We start from the raw sequence: 20479 nt of genomic DNA on the forward strand, positions 1-20479 counted from the left end.
CACACCTCATATATGCGAGAAATAGTCCCTTTACTAGAATACAAAAATTCTAAATACTTCATTAACTCCTTAACAAATTCACAGTGATTAATTAAGCCAATTACCTCACTGTTAATAGAATTTCGTATTTGCAAGAATAGTCTAGCATCTTTCCTTAACCATATCTGTCTTGAACCATCTTTTGGAGGATCATCAGTCAGATGATTATCTTTATCAATACTTCGCAGATAAAAACGAATCGTTTTACTCCAATCAAGATAGTTAGAATTGTTGAGTTTGTGATCCGTGATCTTAGACATCACAGGAGCCACATCAGACGTAACGATGGATTTCGTTTCTACCATGGGTTTAGAATTAACAGAAAAAAGGACAGATCTGAACTCTTTAAAATAAAAGTGAAGAGTGGAATACAGATGTGTGCTATACAGATGTGTGCTATACAGAACAAGATGAAGCGAATGATGACTAATAAATTTTCTAGCAACGGATAGAGACCCTAACCTTGATGGTAGGGGTCTGATACTATGAAAACGTAATTTTCGATAGAATATATATCTCTCTCCTTTATTGAGAGAAAATGTTACATATATTTACACGAACTAACACCTCTATGTTAGGAAAATTAACTGTCAACCAGCTAGAGTCCTATAATTAATCTATCCCAATAATCAAATTATTCACAATAAATTTCTATATTAATTCTGCAACAAGTATGATCACAGAAATTGAAATAAGATCTTTATTGGGATTCTTAAATTATCTCATGCAATTAGTGGTCTTAAATTGTAATCTATAGAATTTTAAGTAACTAGCCTGAATTATGGTAATGGTTCGGTTATCTTGCTCTTGAGAATGTTTTGCACCTGAGTTGACGATGATCAAGACATGCAAGAACAAGAATTCAATAATCGTGGTTTCCTAAGTTACGACTTGTAGGTTCTTATATTTGATGATTAGGACCATGCCTATTGATCTCTTTTAGAGATCTTGAGATTGTACTAAACTAGTATTCTATCTATCTGGTTGTCTGTATATATATTTATAACAAGTTTGCAATCTCATCAATGTGGTGAACTTTAATTCAAAGTCTATGGTACTTGTCAGATCAGAACATATTGGACTTGAAGCCTCCTCATTCAAAGATTGCTCTTTTAGAGAAAGGATGCAGGAATACCATGATTCACTTGCAACTAGAGGATTATGCAGTTTGCGAATACTCTTTTTTCACTCATGGATATGCTCTAGAGGGTAGCCATTGCTGAGATGAACAAGTGTGGAACTGTAAAGGCTTCTACTTAGTTCTTTGTTTGGTGTGGATCCTCTAAGTTCTACCATCGGACCTAGAATAGTTATGCTATTGCACCCTTCGATTCTTGATACTTTGTCAATTGTAAGTGACTAACCTAGAAAGGTTTGGAGTCTCTCTTTAATCATAAGAAAGTTTGAGACTTATATTTAATGGTAAATTTATCCTTGTTGATGGTAATAGAGATTTACAAGTTTCTTGGTGAATGAGTGTGCTTTGAGGGGCTATTGCAACTATTGTCATGCTAATGCTTGTATTGAGGCGGCTTATATGACCATATATTTGTCCTTTACATATTTTTTGTATTGAGGTGGCTTATGTGTCCATGCATTTGTCCTTTTCATGCTTTCAATTGGATAGTTACTGTGGTTTTGTTAAATGAAGTATCAATGGAAAGCAAGAGACAAAATAATAAATTAGCATAGAATGCTAGGTTTTAGTTCAATTTACCGACTTAACTTTACATTGAGGGTTATCCTTTCTGTCTTTTGGTTACTTAGGATGAGAACTGCATATCCTTGTCATCTTGCTTTTGCTCATTTTCTCTTTGCTTTCTCATATGCATGTCTGCATAGATTGGGTTGAGGTATCTGTTTTTTAGAGATGCTCTGCCTTGGAGAATTAAATACTGCCCAAGTTTAGTGCCTCATTGAAACTTTTATACTTTAGGTCTGCTGTTAAGAGAATTTATTTGGACATGGAAATGTGAAATGAGACCAGGAAACATGGTGATTAGAATGTTGTTAGATGGAGGATCTCTGAACCATTTATGGCTAAATGATGTGACAATTTTGGCAATATTGTTCTATGGAACTCAGTATGATTATTAAGTGAGAAAACTTTAGCTTGTTTTTTGTTGGAAAATTAGCTTAATTTCTTTTAGACATATTTCTTGTTTTGTGTGAAAGTAACTAGTTTCTTAATTGATTTTAGTTATTTGAAATAGTAGGCAATGAATATTCTATTTAGTTTAGGATTAGAAGTTTTTTCCTACAAGTGTAGGAATCCTATTATTATTTGGTATTTTTGGTCAAATAATATTCTCTATAAATAGGCATGTTGGCATACTACACGAGAGACACACAAAGGCATACAAGAGGCGACATGTAGCCTTATACATTGGGTGGTGAGAGAGGGTTCTTGGGAAATAAGAAATGGTATACAAGGGTTGGGCTTACGTTTAAATTGTATTTTTGTATAGGTTTTTCCTCTCATAATAAAGAACGGATTTTCTCTCCGTGGACGTAGGTTCAAAGTTGGAGTCTCGAATATATATCTCTCTCGTTTATTGAGAGAAAATGTTACATATATTTACACGAACTAACACCTCTATGTTAAGAAAGTTAACTGTCAACCAGCTAGAGTCCTATAATCAAATTATTCACAATAAATTTCTATATTAATTATGTAACAAGTGCGATCATAGAAATTGAAATGAGATCTTTATTGGGATTCTTAAATTATCTCAGGCAATTAGTGGCCTTAAATTGTAATCTGTAAAATTTTAAGTAACTAGCCTGAATTATGGTAATGGTTCGGTTTTCTTGCTCTTGAGAATGTTTTGCACCTGAGTTGACGATGATCAAGACTGCAAGAACAAGAATTCAATAATCGTGATTTCCCAAGTTACGACTTGTAGTTTCTTATATTTGATGATTGGGACCATGCCTATTGATCTCTTTTAGAGATCTTGAGATTGTACTGAACTAGTATTCTATCTATCTGGCTGTCTGTATATATATTTATAACAAGTTTGCAATCTCATCAATGTGGTGAACTTTAATTCAAAGTCTATGGTACTTGTCAGATCAGAACATATTGGACTTGAAACCTCCTCATTCAAAGATTGCTCTTTTAGAGAAAGGATGCAGGAATACCATGATTCACTTGCAACTAGAGGATTATGCGGTTTTAGAATTCTCTTTTTTCACCCATGGATATGCTCTAGAGGGTAGCCATTGCTGAGATGAACAAGTGTGGAACTGGAAAGGCTTCTACTTAGTTCTTTGTTTCATGTGGATCCTCTAAAATAGTTATGCTATTGCACCCTTCGATTCTTGATACTTTGTCAATTGTAAGTGACTAACCTAGAAAGGTTTGGAGTCTCTCTTTAATCATAAGAAAGTTTGAGACTTATATTTAATGGTAAATTTATCCTTGTTGATGGTAATAGAGATTTACAAGTTTCTTGGTGAATGAGTGTGCTTTGAGGGGCTATTGCAACTATTGTCATGCTAATGCTTGTATTGAGGCGGCTTATATGACCATATATTTGTCCTTTACATATTTTTTGTATTGAGGTGGCTTATGTGTCCATGCATTTGTCCTTTTCATGCTTTCAATTGGATAGTTACTGTGGTTTTGTTAAATGAAGTATCAATGGAAAGCAAGAGACAAAATAATAAATTAGCATAGAATGCTAGGTTTTAGTTCAATTTACCGACTTAACTTTACATTGAGGGTCATCCTTTCTGTCTTTTGGTTACTCATGATGAGAACTGCATATCCTTGTCATCTTGCTTTTGCTCATTTTCTCTTTGCTTTCTCATATGCATGTCTACATAGATTGGGTTGAGGTATCTGTTTTTGAGAGATGCTCTGCCTTGGAGAATTAAATACTGCCCAAGTTTAGTGCCTCATTGAAACTTTTATACTTTAGGTCTGCTGATAAGAGAATTTATTTGGACATGGAAATGTGAAATGAGACCAAGAAACATGGTGATTAGAATGTTGTTAGATAGAGGATCTTGGAACCATTTATGGCTAAATGATGTGACAATTTTGGCAATATTGTTCTATGGAACTTAGTATGATTATTAAGTGAGAAAACTTTAGCTTGTTTTTTGTTGGGAAATTAGCTTAATTTCTTTTAGACAGGTTTCTTGTTTTGTGTGAAAGTAACTAGTTTCCTAATTGATTTTAGTTACTTGAAGTAGTAGGCAAGGAATATTCTATTTAGTTTAGGATTAAAAGTTTTTTCCTACAAGTGTAGGAATCCTATTATTATTTGGTATTTTTGGTCAAATAATATTCTCTATAAATAGGCATGTTGGCATACTACACGAGAGACACACAAAGGCATACAAGAGGCGACATGTAGCCTTATACATTGGGTGGTGAGAGAGGGTTCTTAGGAGATGAGAGATGGTATACAAGGGTTGGGTTTAGATTTAAGTTGTATTCTTGTATAGGTTTTTCCTCTCATAATAAAGAATGGATTTTCTCTCCGTGGACGTAGGTTCAATGGTGGAGTCGAACCATGTTAAATATTGTGTATCGTTTATCTTTTATGCTTGTGGATTGTTCCTCATTAAATTGTTATGCACTTGATGTCTCAATAGTTGTTTATTCCGCGCCTGGATCCTAACAGTTTTGGTGTTTCCTAGCATCATAGCCTGCTTACGGTATTTTCTTTTGGTTCTCAAAAGTCTGATTGAGCACTCAATTGGACATTTTAACTGTCCGTTTGATTAGTCTCAATGATGATTTTACAATTGAATTGTAGTTCCTTTTCTTAATTCTTTGGTTTGACAATAGACAAGTAAAGGTGAAAAGGTATAAACATCTTCCCATGGTAGTCGATCACTGACCATGGGATCAAGTAAATAGCTTATTGCATGACGTGAATGTCCAAATATTGAAGACTTGGATGTGAAGGATTGAACTGTAATTGTGTGATGGCTATCTTGAAGCTTCTTGTGATAGTATGCATCATGACTTCATTGTACCACTTGCTGGATTACTGAATGCACTTTCCTTATTTTCTTCCATGTTTTCACCGAGCGAACATCTAATGCAAATTGCCATGCATGGTTTATTATAACTTTATATCCACAAAACCAGGAATCAAAAAATAGCTAATGCAGAAAAGTGAATGGCAACAAAAAAGAGAGAAAAATTAGAAGTGAAATACCAGATAATTTGCTTTGCTAATTTATCTTAAAAAAGAAATGTTTAAAAAAAAAGGAACTACTTCATCAAGTCAACACAAATGTTCCTTCTCCAAACTCGCTATCATATTAGTCCAACCTCCAAAGTTTTCACACAACCGAAAAGAATAAGACGTAAAAAAAGATAAGTGCCATTACCATTTGTAACTAAAGGGGCTTGAGCTCTAACTCAAGGTTTATCGAGCCTCCACAATTTTTTTTTTTTTTAAAAAAAAAAACCAATTTCAATGACAACCATCCAAACCAAGGCAAAAATGATTTTGCAAGAGGGTGTGGGAGAGATAATTACAACCGATTTCTTGAGTTTTATTTCAAAATAATCGATAATTGGATTAATGTGAAAACATGTTTCACTAGCCCACAAAAAATATAAACAAGATAGGTATCTTTCCATTATTGAAACCCCAAAATTTTACAAACGTCACAAACACACCTGCAAATCTTGTAAAACTTATATTACAAATTATATGAAACTTTCTTGTGGTCCAATAATTACTACCTACTTTAAAGTTCTAGTATACTAATAGTATTAGAGATTGTGCGTTTGAATCTTACAATCCCAATACTTGGAATTCATTTGAAAACTAATTATATCAAGTTACACAAAACACTGACCTACTGTGTGGTTTTCACGAATTGAACCAATCGGTCTATTTTCATTGGGTTGCTCCCTATCAGATCCAACTAGCAAGTCAATCTAGTTGAATGGTCAATTCACCGAGTTGGCCCTTTTATTAACGTATATTATGCTACTTTTAATCTTTAAATTTAGCTCCGTTTAGATTGATATTTTTTCAATATAATACTGCAGTAATATATTAATAATAACTCAAAAAAAATTCCATCTATATAATATATCTAAAATTTTTCATATAAATTACTACAGTAAAATTTTTAAAATTTTTTTCAAAAATACCTACTCCTAACGGAGCCTTTTAAGAAAGGAACTACTTCATCATATCAACCTATGAAAAAAAGCAAATGGAATGTAACTAAGTAATTTTGGGTCCAAACTCCAAACCTCTTACTCGCGCTAAAAAAAAAAAAATCAACACAGCTCTCGGTTCGACGTCGCTGAGTTAACACCAAAAATAAAGAAGAGGACAGCGTAGCTCAAGTCAAGTCAAATGTGGCAAATGTTCGTTCTCCAAACTCGTCAACATATAAATCGAATCTCCGAAGTTTCGCACGACGGAAAAGAAGAATAAGAAGTGAAAAAAGAAAAGCGCCAGTGATCACAGCAGACGAAAGGAATCAAGCAACCATGGTGGTCCGAAAATTCGCAGTTAAGCACGATGATTCCACCTTCGACGTCGATTACGACACCGACAATGGCTTTGAAGTCCGTTTTCGTCTCCCAATTTCTCTCTTCTCTCTTCGGAAACCTCACGCAATTCGTTCTCAAATTGTTTTTCCAAATCTCCTCATTTTTTCTCCAGGTTTTCAAATTCCAGCTCTTCTCCCTCACCTCAGTTCCTCCTGACCAGCAGAAGGTAAATTTATTTTTTTATAGTCTTACCCATTTTTTGTTACTGAATTTGATGTGCAGTACTTGATTCAGCCGTAGTTGTACTTTGCGCTTTTGAAGTTGTACATTTTTCTTTTTTTTTTGGCATTAATTGAATTTGGATTGTTTTTCGTAAGAACAGATACTGGGAGGGGAAGATGATCGGGTTGTGTCTGATGACTCTGATCTCTCATCGGTTCCCTCGGACAAGCTTCGCTTGGTATCTGTTGATGATCATGAAGAAAAGGGGAGGTCTGATACTGAATTTGCAATCTCCGATGAAGAATTTGCGCAGATGTTGCAGGTAACATCTTTTTTTTTTTTTTTTCAGAATTTTATAATTATTTTTACATTTTTAAGCTTTATCTTTATCTATGATCGTTTCTTCTTTCTTTTGGTATGAGAAGTTGTGAGGATAGGACTAAAATGTCGTAGAAAATGAAACTTCGGGACAAAAGATAGAATGCAAAGTGGGTTTTTCTTTTTCAATTCGTTCGGTGGCTTTTTTTTATGAACATAATTGTCATTTCCTTTTTTTTTTTTCCTCATTTTTCTCTTTAAAACTGAAATATTGAATACAGATGGAAATTACTAAATAGTATGAGGTTATTTTTGGCACTGTAATAACTGATTTGAGGAACGGTTTGTGAATTTTAGGCAGAAGAAGATGCATTAATGATGCAGCAGTTGGTTGTTAGTGAGAATAAGGACCAATTTGAGCAGCAGATACGGCCGTATGTTGATCAAGTTCGAATGGTAGGGCAAGTTCCTCTCTTTCTATTGGTCTTCATTTCTAGCTTATGTGAACAAGTCATCCTTTTAGTAACAAAAGCATAAGCTTTTTACTTTTGATTTAGCTCATTATTACAGGATCAATTTCAGTATATTCCAGTGATACTTCTGTTTGGTTAAGTTAATTGTTTGACATCTTAATTCACATCTTATTTTTGATGTAGTATGAAGATCCACTTCGTCAAGAAGCAGCTCGGAAGACTGTTCCTGTTGACAAGCTGGAGGAGAAAGCATTGGTTGCTTTAGCCAGGGTTAGTGTTTGAATATTTCAATATGCATATTTGATGTGCTCTCTTCGATTGATAAGCTTTAAACGGATCTCATTTGAGATACTTTGGCAATTTGTAGTTGAATAATACCATCTTTGTGGCTTTGGCCAATGGTCGATTCCCTTTCATTTGCCATTGATAGGTTATACAGATTTGTTAAAGTAACCTCTTTTTGGTTATCTACTTTACTGTGATAATGAAAGTTCTCATAACTTTTTGATATGGATATCAAATTGAAAATATGAATCTTGAAGCAGTGAGCTTTTCTGAGTTTATAGCATTTTGCAATACCAAATGTGTCAGCATCAGACAAGTTCCTCTTAACGTCCATAATCTCCTTTCGGTGCTAGTTGACGCGATTCATGGCAAATTGGAATTGGTCTGTTTATCTGTGTTTTTCCACCGAAAATTTAACACAAAATTATCCATGAGGAGGCTAAAATCATCGTAAAGCTAAACCAAGTTTAACATTGGTGTTGTTTTCTGTTCTCCATATACACCCTGGGCTACTCAGCAATCAATTTTGGCCATAGAGCTACGTCTTTACGTGCAAACCTAAATATAAACAACCATAAACAGCTGTATTTTAAATGACACCTGCAATAGAATTAGTAATAATTTTCTACTTTAGGAAGTGATAAGGTATTTCTTCTTCAGAGTACTTTCACAAGAAGTCCATTTACAATTTCATTGGCAGATAGGCTGAAGGGATTGTTATGAGCCTTATCTTAAGGTCCCATGTGAGATACTACCTTCTGAATCGCCGGCTAACAAGACTCTAAATGGAAAATATGTTTAGTTTGACTCCGATAAGTTAGGCTTCAATGTGGTTGTAAGAGAGCTGATCCTACACCATACTTTGCCAGCAGAACTTTCATATTTCCTCTGTTTTAGGCCCTTTACATTCTTTCCCACAAGTTATTATTTTTGACCATGTACATTGGTTTATTTCTTCCTCCTATAAGCATTTTTCATCTCGTGAAAACCAATTTTTCCAAGTAAAATGGAGGAAATTTTCTGAAAAAGATTGCAACCACATTGAAGGGCGTCAAATTGCCTAAATAATCATGTTTTCCTGAACATTCTCTCTCTCTCTCTCTCTCTTTCTCTCTCTCTCTCTCTCTCTCTCTGTTGGCATCTTCTGAATATGGTGATTATTTGTGCATATATACCGGTATTAGATTTTATGTTCCACTGTATATATGTACATGGCATGTTACTATGATAGAAAAAGGCAAATAATTTTCTTTTCATGTTGCACACTTACAGGCCAATGCTTATCTGTAGCCTTTGAGGAAAGTTGGATGATTTAACAGGAAATTCTTTTTGAGAAACTGGTACCTATTCAAAATTTCCAATTTTGGTCACTAGACTTTTTCTTTAACCAAAATTATTGTTCAACTAATTCAAAAGTACATTGTTTTGACCATAAAGTGTACATTTTTTAATGATTGAATTACCAAAAAGGTACATTTTTTTAGTTGAGTGCCAAAAAATGTATATTTTATTTAATTGAGCGACTATTTTGGCTAAAGAAAAATTTAATAAGCAAAACAGGGAATATGTAATAGTTTGCACCATTTGTGCCATTTTCTTATTCTTTTACAAGTGGTCAAATGAATCTTTAAATTCCAGCCAACTTTAGTAGATCTGCTCTTTTAAGTGGAGGCTATTTCTGAAAGAGCTGACTAGTCATCTTCTTCTTATAAACATCACCTTTTCTTTTTCTTTTCAATTGCCACTTAAATACTTTGCAAATATTGGTTATTACAAACTTACCATTTAGCAGTACTTTGAGTAACTTGGACTTCTCCATGCATACACCTGAATATTTTATTGTAGTGTTTTCTTATTACTCAATCGTAGTTTATATGTAGAGCATTGTATTTGCATGCAGTTTCTATATAGAGCAATACATTAGGTATGCCTCTTTGACTTTTAGCTTCACGTTCTTTTTTCTTCTTTACTTCTGATAATAAAATGTTTAAAAAGATTCTGCATGTGCTCAATGTCAAGGTTTAGTCTGTTGATGATTTTACAAATCTTAAGTAAAGTATGTACCACGGGTAATGAGTTGATTAAACCTGGCTTCGATATTTCTTAAAGCATCTCTAATGAACTACCTGCATGTTTTCAGGAGGGAAATTTTGAACCTACAAAAGGTGAGCAAGATCATGCTTTCCTCCTGCAGCTGCTGTTCTGGTTTAAGCAATCATTCAGGTCTCTTCTTTTATGCCACTGCCTTGGGGTTACCACATACCCAAACCGGATTTGTATTTTTTAAGATAAAATACCTACCTGCCTTTTGTTTTTTGCCATCTTTTTCATGTTTTTTGTTATAGCGTAAAGGCATAGTTTACAAGGACTTGAACAAAAAGGCAAATGCTTTTTCTGCAGTTCTTTAAAGTGAGAATTGCATTTCTGTTGATGTTAGTGGATATATCTTCCAATGAGTGATTGAGCAGCTTTCTAATAACCTTGAGAGTCATTTAAACAAGTATTCCTTTTTTTGGGTAAGTGACAAATAAGTAAATAACATATTCCATTTTATTTCTGATAGAAACTCTTTTCTTTGGTATTAGTGAATTTATGGAAACTAACCTTGCTATTGAACATTTATTGTGGTCAAATTTTGCCTCCTTAGCTCATAAACCAACATAGTTATGGTTTTTGCCTTTATGATATGGAGACGCGTCAACATTTGCTAACCTTAAGCTTTAAAACAAAATTACATGTTTCTTTGAGTTGCATAGGCTCTTCGGTAACAAGCACACAATGTTGTTTTTCCTTATCCTATGATCCACGAGCTAACTGTATGACAAGAAATCCTTTCATTGTGGTGGGTCTAGCACATTTAATGCTTTCATTATTCTTGTCTAAATGCAAAATCCTCAATTGCCCTTGGTTTGGTGACATGGTGGCCCACACAAATTTCTAAACCACATGGAGTGGGGAAGAAAAAGTCCAAATATCATGAAAATGTGTTGGATACTCACTTTTTCTTTCCATTGCAGACCTTCAGAAGTTGCTTTCTAGCTTTGACTTTTGGAACAGAGTTCAAGTTGACTATTCATAATTATTTGGAATGAACGGAGTACTTGCAAAATTTGATGTCAGGATAAGTATTAATAAACTATGTCATCTTGCATAGGATGAAAATTGGTTTTTTTGGCTTGTGGATGTAGCTCTTTTAGATTTGCTTTGTAATAGTCCATTGTCTCATTGGAGCTTCTTATTAAAAGATGGTTTTGCACTGCAACTGAGCATATAAATGCTTAAACTTTTGATAGGTGAACTTGTTAAGATTTCATTTGCGTCATTATAATACTCATCCATCATGTAACATTTAGTTTTGACATTCCATTGATGGAAATGATCATTGGCCTTCCCACATGTTGCTGAAAATGATCATTGGCAGTTATTAGATTCTGTCAAAACCTATTCAGTGATAAACACACGTTTCTTTTAGTTCTAAGATTTTGCTAATAACAGCTCTCCATCTGAAAAAAAGCGAAGTTAGAAAGCTTAGGCTGTATCTTATCCTAAAAATGACTAATTGTATATGATTATGACAGTTCTTAGATCTCTAATCATAAATTCAGAGAAGAATATTGTCTGGAAACTAATGAAGACATCGAGATTGGGTAAGGACTAGGGAACGAAAAAGGACAGAGAGCATTGTCTGCAGGGTCAGCTACACATTGAGAGCCTACTCCACTATTCTTAGAGTATCTCTCCCTTGATTGGTGTTAGTTGTTTTCGATCGATTACATGCAATCATCTGTTGTTAGCATTGCAGTTTCTCATAGTAATACTAAGTTGCTTCAAGCTGAGCCTGGCCATCTAAGGTAGTTGATTTTCTACATTCTAGGTGGGTAAATGCACCTCCTTGTGATAAATGTGGTAATGAAACTGTCGGACAGGGCGGGGATGTTGCAGATCCATCTGAAACTCGTTATGGAGCTTCTCGGGTTGAGCTTTATCGGTATGATTTGAAGATTTGTCATTTACCATCTGCCTATAGTTAGTTTTTCAATCTTTGTTTCTTTACTTAGCCTTTTTCCCAAAGTGATTTTTTCTAAATCTTGGAACATATTAGGAAAAATGTGGATAATTATCATACATCTTGTATGAAGTTCTCTGTGTCTATTAGTGTATTTTAGTTATAAATAACAAAAGACTCCAGGATCAAAACTAAATGTTCTGAAAAGATTATGGAGTCTAGTTATTTTTTATGCTTTAAAGAACCTAGCTGGATTCTACACAAATCCTTGTTCTGTGAATTTGGCTCAGCAGTACTTTTTTATGAAGGCTTGAACTAAATTTTTTACAATTCAAAAAACTTAAGACAAAGCTCCACCTTTTTTGTTAGAGATTTTCTAGACTTTATTTCTGAGTTGCATCATAAGGTAATTACTTTTGAGGATCTTGTACTCTGGTTCAATTCTCAGACTTGTGCTAGCCAACAATTTGATAGCTTTTCTTCCTTATAAAACTGTCTTCATTCAAAAATAATATACCCGGTTGCCAGAGACTTTATTTTCTCATATAGTTTAGATTGATTGATCTCTCTTCCTCTTGTTGACAATTTATATTTGGCTTCTACATGCAATGATTTGCTCAAAGGTATGCACTTCAGTACCAGTCATAAGCAAGTAGTTGAGGCATTCCGAACACCAAGTTTTTGCTGTGTTACATATTGACATCCTGTGGAATTTAATCGGCTTGTAGCATTTTTTGTACTTCAACCATAGGTGTTAATTATCATCTTTTAGTTTTGCTATCTAATTAATAAAATTGAATCTTGTGGCTTTTAACTGCCTGCGCATAGGCAAGTTTCAAATGAATTCTGTTATTGAAAAGTGCCACTGCAAAGTATTTGGTGTTTGTATGTCTAACGTAAAGTAGAAGAGCTGTTTGCTGATAGATTTTTCTTGCTTGACAATTTAAGGAGAATCATTAACGTTGCTAAAGTGGACTCTGGCATACTGCTTTTGTGAACAAAATGGGGGGTTTTTGTGACATGGTACTTTTCTGCATAATTAATATATTTTCTCTCATGTTGGTTCAACTTTGGCAGATGCAATTTGTGCAAAGGTATCACTCGCTTCCCGAGATATAATGATCCTCTAAAGGTAATTAACTTTTCTGTGTTCTGAAGATCTTTTGTTCTTTAAAATTTTCTCATTGTTTTTCCTCTGCAGCTTCTTGAAACAAGAAAGGGGAGGTGTGGGGAGTGGGCTAATTGCTTCACTCTATATTGTCGAGCCTTTAACTATGAATCTCGATTAGTAAGTTGCTTTTCCTTTATAAATTTGTGGTAGTAGTTCCTTGATACTCTGCTTGCTGCTGCATGGGCTTAATGGCAAGGCTTGTTAATAGATGTTTGGTTCTGCAACTGAAGCCGCTAGTTTAAGAAAGGCATTTATTAGTTTACTTCATGGTATCCATTTGTGTGTGATGCTAAGGTCAATATGGTATGAGGTTGAAATGACAAACATATTACTCTTGCTGTTGCTTTCTTGTACAGATTTTGGACTTCACTGATCATGTTTGGACAGAATGCTTCTCACCTTCTCTAGGAAGGTACTTTTCTATAGACTTGCTATAATTTATACTTTTCTACACAAATGGTCTGCCAAATCTATTCATTGGTCTAAACTCTGCAGATGGATGCATCTTGATCCTTGTGAAGGAATTTATGACAATCCTCTATTGTATGAGAAAGGGTACTTCCTGCTTTTTTACTGAAAAGTTCTTTAGAATCTTTAGGACTCACAGTTGCTTGTCAATTCTATACTTTACCTACTCGTGCAGTCCTTTGATACTGGGCAAAGCATGAGTTTGTCAAATATCTTGATTCTCTGAGAGTAGGAGCTTATATTAATTTGAGGATGGTTTTGATGCACTTCTTGTACACCAATTCCATACTTTATAGATCCTACTGCTAAAGACATAATGACTCTACTTTGTCTCTTGAAGCTGGAAAAAGAATTTGAACTATGTGATTGCTATAGCCAGAGATGGAGTTTATGATGTCACTAAACGTTACACAAGAAAGTGGCATGAGGTAGTCATCTTCTTCCGTTAAGTGGAATTTCATCTGCTTCCTTTCATGTTGCATGAACTTTCAATTTTTAATCATTCATTGATCTTGAAGGTCCTGGCTCGAAGAAACTTGGCTACAGAGTCCGCCGTTGCAACTATTCTCTCAAATATAAACAAAGAATGTCGACAAAAATTTTCATCCCAATTTCGTGTAGCACTTGAGGAACGTGACAGAATTGAAGCAGAAGCACTTGAGAGAGATCTATATTCTAAAGAAAATGCTTCAGTCTCATTACCAGGAAGACAAAGTGGTGACAAGGAGTGGCGCATATCAAGATCTGAATTTGGCTCTGAGTCCTTGACTTCTTCTTCTTGTCCAGTTCGTAAATGTGTAGATGACCATGTGACAAAGATCTATAATGCATTTTCTCCTATTATTTCACAGTTAATAGGGCAATCTTCTTCTAAGTCTCAAGCGACTGAAGTCCTAAGGTTGTTGAAAAAGATTTTAGTGGATCTCAAGAATATGCCGTTCAAAACCAGGAGAATGTACATTGATCATGTTCCAAGTCATGCGCTGTTTATTAGGATGATCCCGTCTTTTACCCAATTGCTTGATGCTCTTTCCCTGAAGATCGAGTCAAATGTGAATGGGAGGATTGGCATTTCATTGGCATCTGATCCTGTAAAAACATCCATAGCACTGCCTGTTGTGTTCCATGCCTTGGATGATCTAATATATAATGTTCACCACTGCAAGCAATTTGATAAAAATTCCCTTTCATGGCCACTTCTGAAGTTAAACAGAATATGTTGCGGTCTCGTCCAGGCTAGTGGAGAGGAGCTTCCTTTTGGTATTGTAAGACTCTTGACCTAAAGCCTTGAATTCGGTTCATTAGGAAATGTGAACTCAATGGGGCTGTGGTAGAAATTCATTGTACTTATTTGATGGATGTTTATTCTTCAATTTTGTTCTTCATGACACATCAGTCTACATCAGCATTTGATGGATCTCGGATGTCTAAGTGGGAAGAACCAAATGGTGCAACAGGTAACAGGAGTACATATATTCATGTCAAATAAGCATAATACGGGGATATAGCCACATGCAAATGTTATGCCTAGTTAATACTCAAAGAGGTGTACTTAAATTACTTCTTTTATGCATGTTGTCTGTCTAATATTGAACACAATAGACTGTAAGGTGCCTCATTAATATCAACAATTCTTGGCTAAAGAATACATGCTTATAAATTTAATACTTCTAGACAATTTTTTTTTTTTTACTCTTTTTACAAAAAAATGCTTGGGAATTTGGTCAAATGGGGTACTGGTTCTAATTCCAGCTGCTATCTCTTAGGAATGATATGGTTATCAAAGATATCATTTCTCAACTTTGCATTGGATTCATTGTTTTGTCTTGCAACATTGGTGTTGCACACTACATGGACAATTATGAGTAAAAAATGTCATATTCTGTCGTCATCATTGTAATGTGGGAGTTTGGTCATTACTTTTTCATTGATGTATGCTTGCGATACCAGTTCTTTGGATATGTTGTGCCTGCAGGCTGCGAGTTATCTTCTGTTCAATCTTGTTCTGATTGAATATGTCTGTTTCAAGCTACTAAAGTTTCCAAAGACACTTTATATGCAGAAGGAAAATATAGGGGAAAGGATATTGAGAATGTTTAGGACCACATATTTGAGTTTTTTCTTTAAAGGTTAAAGGTCTTTTAGGAAAGATAACCTAAGTTTGATTTGTCGCCACTTGCCGACAAATGTTTTGAAGTCATTCAATTGAGTTCTGTGATGTGGAAATGGAACATGCATTAGCATTCATGCTTTAGGAGAGTGAAAACGTGATGGAATTACTATCAGTTACGTACTGCATCTCTGCATTTAGGCTTAACTGGAGTGAAATCTAAATTATGTAGGGAAATCGTCTTTTGCAAGTAAATGCCATCTTACTTACTATTAAGAAACTGAAGCTTGGTCAGCTTTAAACTTGTGCTCCTGTGAAATCTGAATTATGTAGGGAAATCATCTTTTGCAAGTAAATGCCATCTTACTTACTATTAAGAAACTGAAGCTTGGTCAGCTTTAAACTTGTGCTCCTGTGAAATGGAATTTATTTCCATTTAATAAGCCTGTTTTATACGTTTGTGTTAAGTTTCTGCATAAAATTGTTTCCTCTTGGATGGTGAAGAAGAGTATGCATGTGAAAGAAGGGAAAAAAGGCAGACTGGAGAGAGCAGGAGTAACATTTGGGAATGGGAAACAACAAAGATTGAACAAAAACCAGATCATTGTTTAATACCCTGGACATTTACATAAGCATGTGCTCATCAGCTCATGTGTTCTAGGTTGATGATGTTGTAGCTTTTTCTTCTTTCTATATATGCATTTCTTGTGAATCGTTAGGTCCAGTCATGAACTTCATAATATACTCCTAGTTTCACTCATCTGCCAGTGCCCTTCTTTGTTTTTTCTGTTATTTTTTTACACAATTAATGTGGTATTTTACACAATTGATGTATGCATTTCTTCTACCTCTTTTACACATTTAATCTACTATTTTGGAATTTTGTCATAAACTCTTAAAAAAGAAGACAAAAGGATAATACAAGTTTTCTCAAAATGGGGAAAGAGAGCACCTAGTTTGAGCATTGAATTTGTAAGTATTACCTTATTGATCATGGTTAAAATCTGGTTGACATCTCATCTCTTAATCTATTATGTTACTTTCCATGTAGGTTGTTGGATAATTTATAAAGTATCAGACAATCAAGTGTATGAGCTAGTGTCTTATGAGCTAATGTCTGCCAATGATGCACCTGAGCGGGATCCATTGGATTGGTATGATTTTCTTTTGCATCTTCAATGACATAATTTTCCATATGCATGAGCAGGTTTGATGTCACTGGATTACCATGTCATAGTTCCACTTTAGTTCACATTTTGAGTTTGAAATCAATCTGGGGCGGTGGTGATTTTGTCAAATTTGGGAACCATTCTCCTTGGAACCTTCTTAGCTTAGATGTAATATATCCCAAGGCTTCACTTTACTTTCTGAAGGGAGCAACCTCTTTATTGTTGAGCTATGCAATAATTTAAGAGAAATCAAAAGCAGGAGAGTCTAGTATGCATCCTTTTGTTTTGATTTCTTATTTTCTTTTCTTTTCCTCATTCGCTTTTCTTCTTTTTAGTTTCATGTATATGCTTTGCAGAAAACATTATGAGGACATGATATCAACTCTTGTCTAGTGAAATCTGACATATTAAGTGTGTGATCGTATTTTTACACTCTTGTCCTGAATCACTAGATATGTTCAAGGTAGTTCCTAGAAAGCTTTTCCTTCGTATAAAATGTTATTGCCTTTTCCTTGACCTTATCTGAATGGAAAACCCTGATTCTTTTGCCGCCTCAAAAAGTTCCTTTAGCATTTTATCACCATGTTGCCTGAACCAAAAGAGTTGACATGAAATTTCATTCACGAGGGAGGAAAAAAATGAATCCATGAAATTATATTGCCCAGGAGCCTTCTGAATTTTCTCCATAGTTGGTTTCTTCGTTCCTGACTAGGAAATGTTTCTTTTCCCTGCTAATGATTTTGACAGTACAACATCTGGATTCTTTAGAAAAATACCTTGTGAAACTAGTATGTTCAGCTTAAATCCCTATATCAGCTAAATAAAAGTTTGAAATATCAATCTGTAAAGCCTCCAGACTCTTTAGAAGATTCCTTATGGATAATTTAAATAACTATGTCTGCTAAACTAAAAGTTTGATGTTCCAATTCATAAACTTGACAAACAGTAAAAACAAGCCCAAATAGGTTTAATGTGTTCTGAAATATAAGGACTAAGTTTGAAAGTATTGAACCGATTTGACTGCAAGTAGGATTGTATGGTTTTCCTTCCTAAGGCCTAGAATATGTGTTTACAGTTGACAATTCCTGTTGGTTTAAGAGAACTAATGCTTGGCTTAGCTGATCCAGAATAATAGACGCCACTGTTAGCCATCTTGAATACAATGCAAGAGTTGGACTGAAAATGACTGGAGAGGAGTTCTATTTCTCAAGTCCCATGTGGAGAAACTAAGCCTTTCACGTAAAGTAGAACAATGTATTTTCATCCATTGCTGGCCAGAAAATCCTGTTGCACCAGTAGATTTAAGAAGTATCCTGTTGTACCATGGATTAATTTCTAATTCTTCCCCTCCCACGTGCAAAAATAAGGAAAGTCTTTGATCGAGCAAATTTTGTGTCAGCATCTCAGTTAAAAGAAATTTGTCTCATGAGAGCTTATGTTGACGAATAATGATCCCTGTATGTAGTCCTGTTTACTCATATTGTCTGAGGAAGTGGACCGTAACTTACACGGATGGTGATTGTGTACTAACATTGGGATGCATGATAAATTAGTTCCAGCACAAAACAGGTTCACGAGATCCTTACAGAAGATATTGTGGTCCACAACCGTTACCGATTTAGGTTCTGCATATCAAATAGTTAGTGTAAAAGCTATATGCTGGCTAATGTAAATTCAGCTTTTCTAGAAATTAAGCTTTGAATGTTTTAGTTACTCTAGTCGTTCAAGGTCCCTATTACATGTCATCAAAAGCAAATTCAATGGTCTTGTGCATGTGATATCCTAGCAAGAATTTTTCTTTTTTCCAAGTGAAAATAGTTTGAGAAATTTGGTTTTCTGCTCTCAGGTTGCTCGAAGGAAGTCAAGATGGAGGCTTGAACTGGCATATTTTGGATGAAAAAACTTCTCAAATGTTTGAAGAACGGTTTCAGCGAAAAGTATTTGAGGTCAAATCACCCGGAATTTTAGCAAATGCCTTTAGGTAAACTTGATGGAGTTTCTTCAGTTGTTTCTAATTTGATATCATGTAATCTTAGCACACAACATTATAATTGATCATGATCTTTAAAATGGCAGGTTAAGGTTCTTAGCAGTACGAGATCCAAAAGCAACTTCAAGGTTCCAAATAGGTAGTATTGACTTCTATTCAAAAGCAGAGTCTGCCTGTCAAAAATAAAATGGTCATACATTGGTCTAGTGATCCTGCTATTGCTTCATCCCCCGCTTCATTATAAGTTAAGAGGAAAAACCTAAAACCAAAGCTGTGTACTTCTCCTGCCTCTATATATTTTTTCATATAAACCCCTTTATGCATTTATACGGCTTAATTTCCATGAGGGGTAACTTCTGATGGTGCTTGCCGATAGAGATGCAAGAAAATAAGAAAGAAGAGAATAGAGGAAAATGTATAGTTTGATATCGAGTTATAAGGACTTACCATTCTGTTATTCCTGTAGCAATTGTAGAATAAAATACCTTTTGTTTGTGAAGTGCTTTAACGGATGTTAATATATGGTGTAATATTTGTACTTCAGTGTCAGTTAATTTCCTTCGTGTATGGTTGACTTGACAAGGAATCCAACGCGTGTTTTCTCAGGCTAGGCCTGTACCTGATTGGGGAAATTAATCCCATACACATATACTTCTCTGTTTTGTAGTTTCCGGTGAAAGCTCTGCATTTTCTAGATAGTTGAATGTTTTCAGTTTTCTCGACTTTTCCCATTCTTACATAATTACATTTTCGGGAACAGAATTGCACACTGAGAGCAGTAAATTTGTGCGCGCAAATGGTACTATCAAGATTATGTACGTAGGTTAGCTGCTTGACTTTCATTCCAACATACAAATTGTAGAATTCTGCGGCGACAGCTTCACCTCTGCTCTTCTGGGCTTCCTCCACATTACTTTACTCTTCATCCCTCCATCTGCTTTCCTGACACTTCTGGTGTCTCCTCCTCTGCTGTTCTCCAGCTCACTCTCCATTAGACCAGAAGTGAGTATCTGTTCTTGATGGGCTGAAGTGAATATCAAATGAATGTAATTTGCCTAAGCTCAATCAACAGAAGTTAGAAGTCCCAATATCATTGTCGGATTTTTCATTTATTAGAGCATCAACATGGACGGTACCAATATCATTGTCGTTCAGGTTTTTATGCCAGGTAAAAATGAGTTCTCCAACAGTCAAAGGGCTGGTCAACTGAAGTCTGAAGATGCACTTGCCCGTCATTTTCGTTCTTTTCCATCTTAAATCTCCTTCATGAGCCACTGCTTCTTCGTCTTTTAGACTCACATATTTTGATCTGAGTAGATGGCTGATGGACAAAAACTTTTGAAACAGGATCATCAGCCGAAAACAGGATTATGTTTTTTTTTCGGTAAGAAGTTATCTGAGGAGGTAATTGATTAAACAAAGTATGAAAAAATTCCTCCAAATCCTTAAATGAAGCAACTCATTAAGTCGTAACTTTACTCTTTATGTGCTAAAATCCTTAAAAAACCGTACAATTTCTTGAAAAAGATTAAAGAGATCTGCAAACGATTGCTTTTGTGGTAAAATGCAATGAGCTCTCCTGATTTGATTATAATCGCAACACCTATGCACAAAATCCATAGAATCACAATGAGCTCCTGTGTAGTATTTCTAATTTCCTCGATTACATGTTTCGGCATTGCCTTTTTTTTTTTCTTCTTCAACCTCGCTCATGATTGTAGATTGACTATAATTCAACTCCTTT

General features: G+C 34.9%; 1 protein-coding gene across 1 annotated transcript; it reads left to right on the forward strand.

The window, feature by feature from the left end:
• Positions 1-6365: 6365 nt before the first annotated feature.
• Positions 6366-19278, forward strand: LOC113727437 (peptide-N(4)-(N-acetyl-beta-glucosaminyl)asparagine amidase-like). Its single transcript, XM_027251600.2, has 17 exons — positions 6366-6598; positions 6696-6749; positions 6906-7067; positions 7421-7519; positions 7720-7806; positions 9962-10044; positions 11696-11809; positions 12905-12959; positions 13029-13115; positions 13355-13410; positions 13494-13553; positions 13807-13894; positions 13985-14731; positions 14863-14923; positions 16628-16730; positions 18592-18726; positions 18822-19278. Exons 1-17 carry the CDS (start codon positions 6521-6523, stop codon positions 18919-18921), a joined length of 2169 nt encoding a protein of 722 aa, XP_027107401.1. The 5' UTR covers positions 6366-6520; the 3' UTR covers positions 18922-19278.
• Positions 19279-20479: the final 1201 nt, after the last annotated feature.

Source organism: Coffea arabica, chromosome 2c (genome assembly GCF_036785885.1).
Source record: "Coffea arabica cultivar ET-39 chromosome 2c, Coffea Arabica ET-39 HiFi, whole genome shotgun sequence".
NCBI classification, from domain to species: Eukaryota; Viridiplantae; Streptophyta; class Magnoliopsida; order Gentianales; family Rubiaceae; genus Coffea; species Coffea arabica.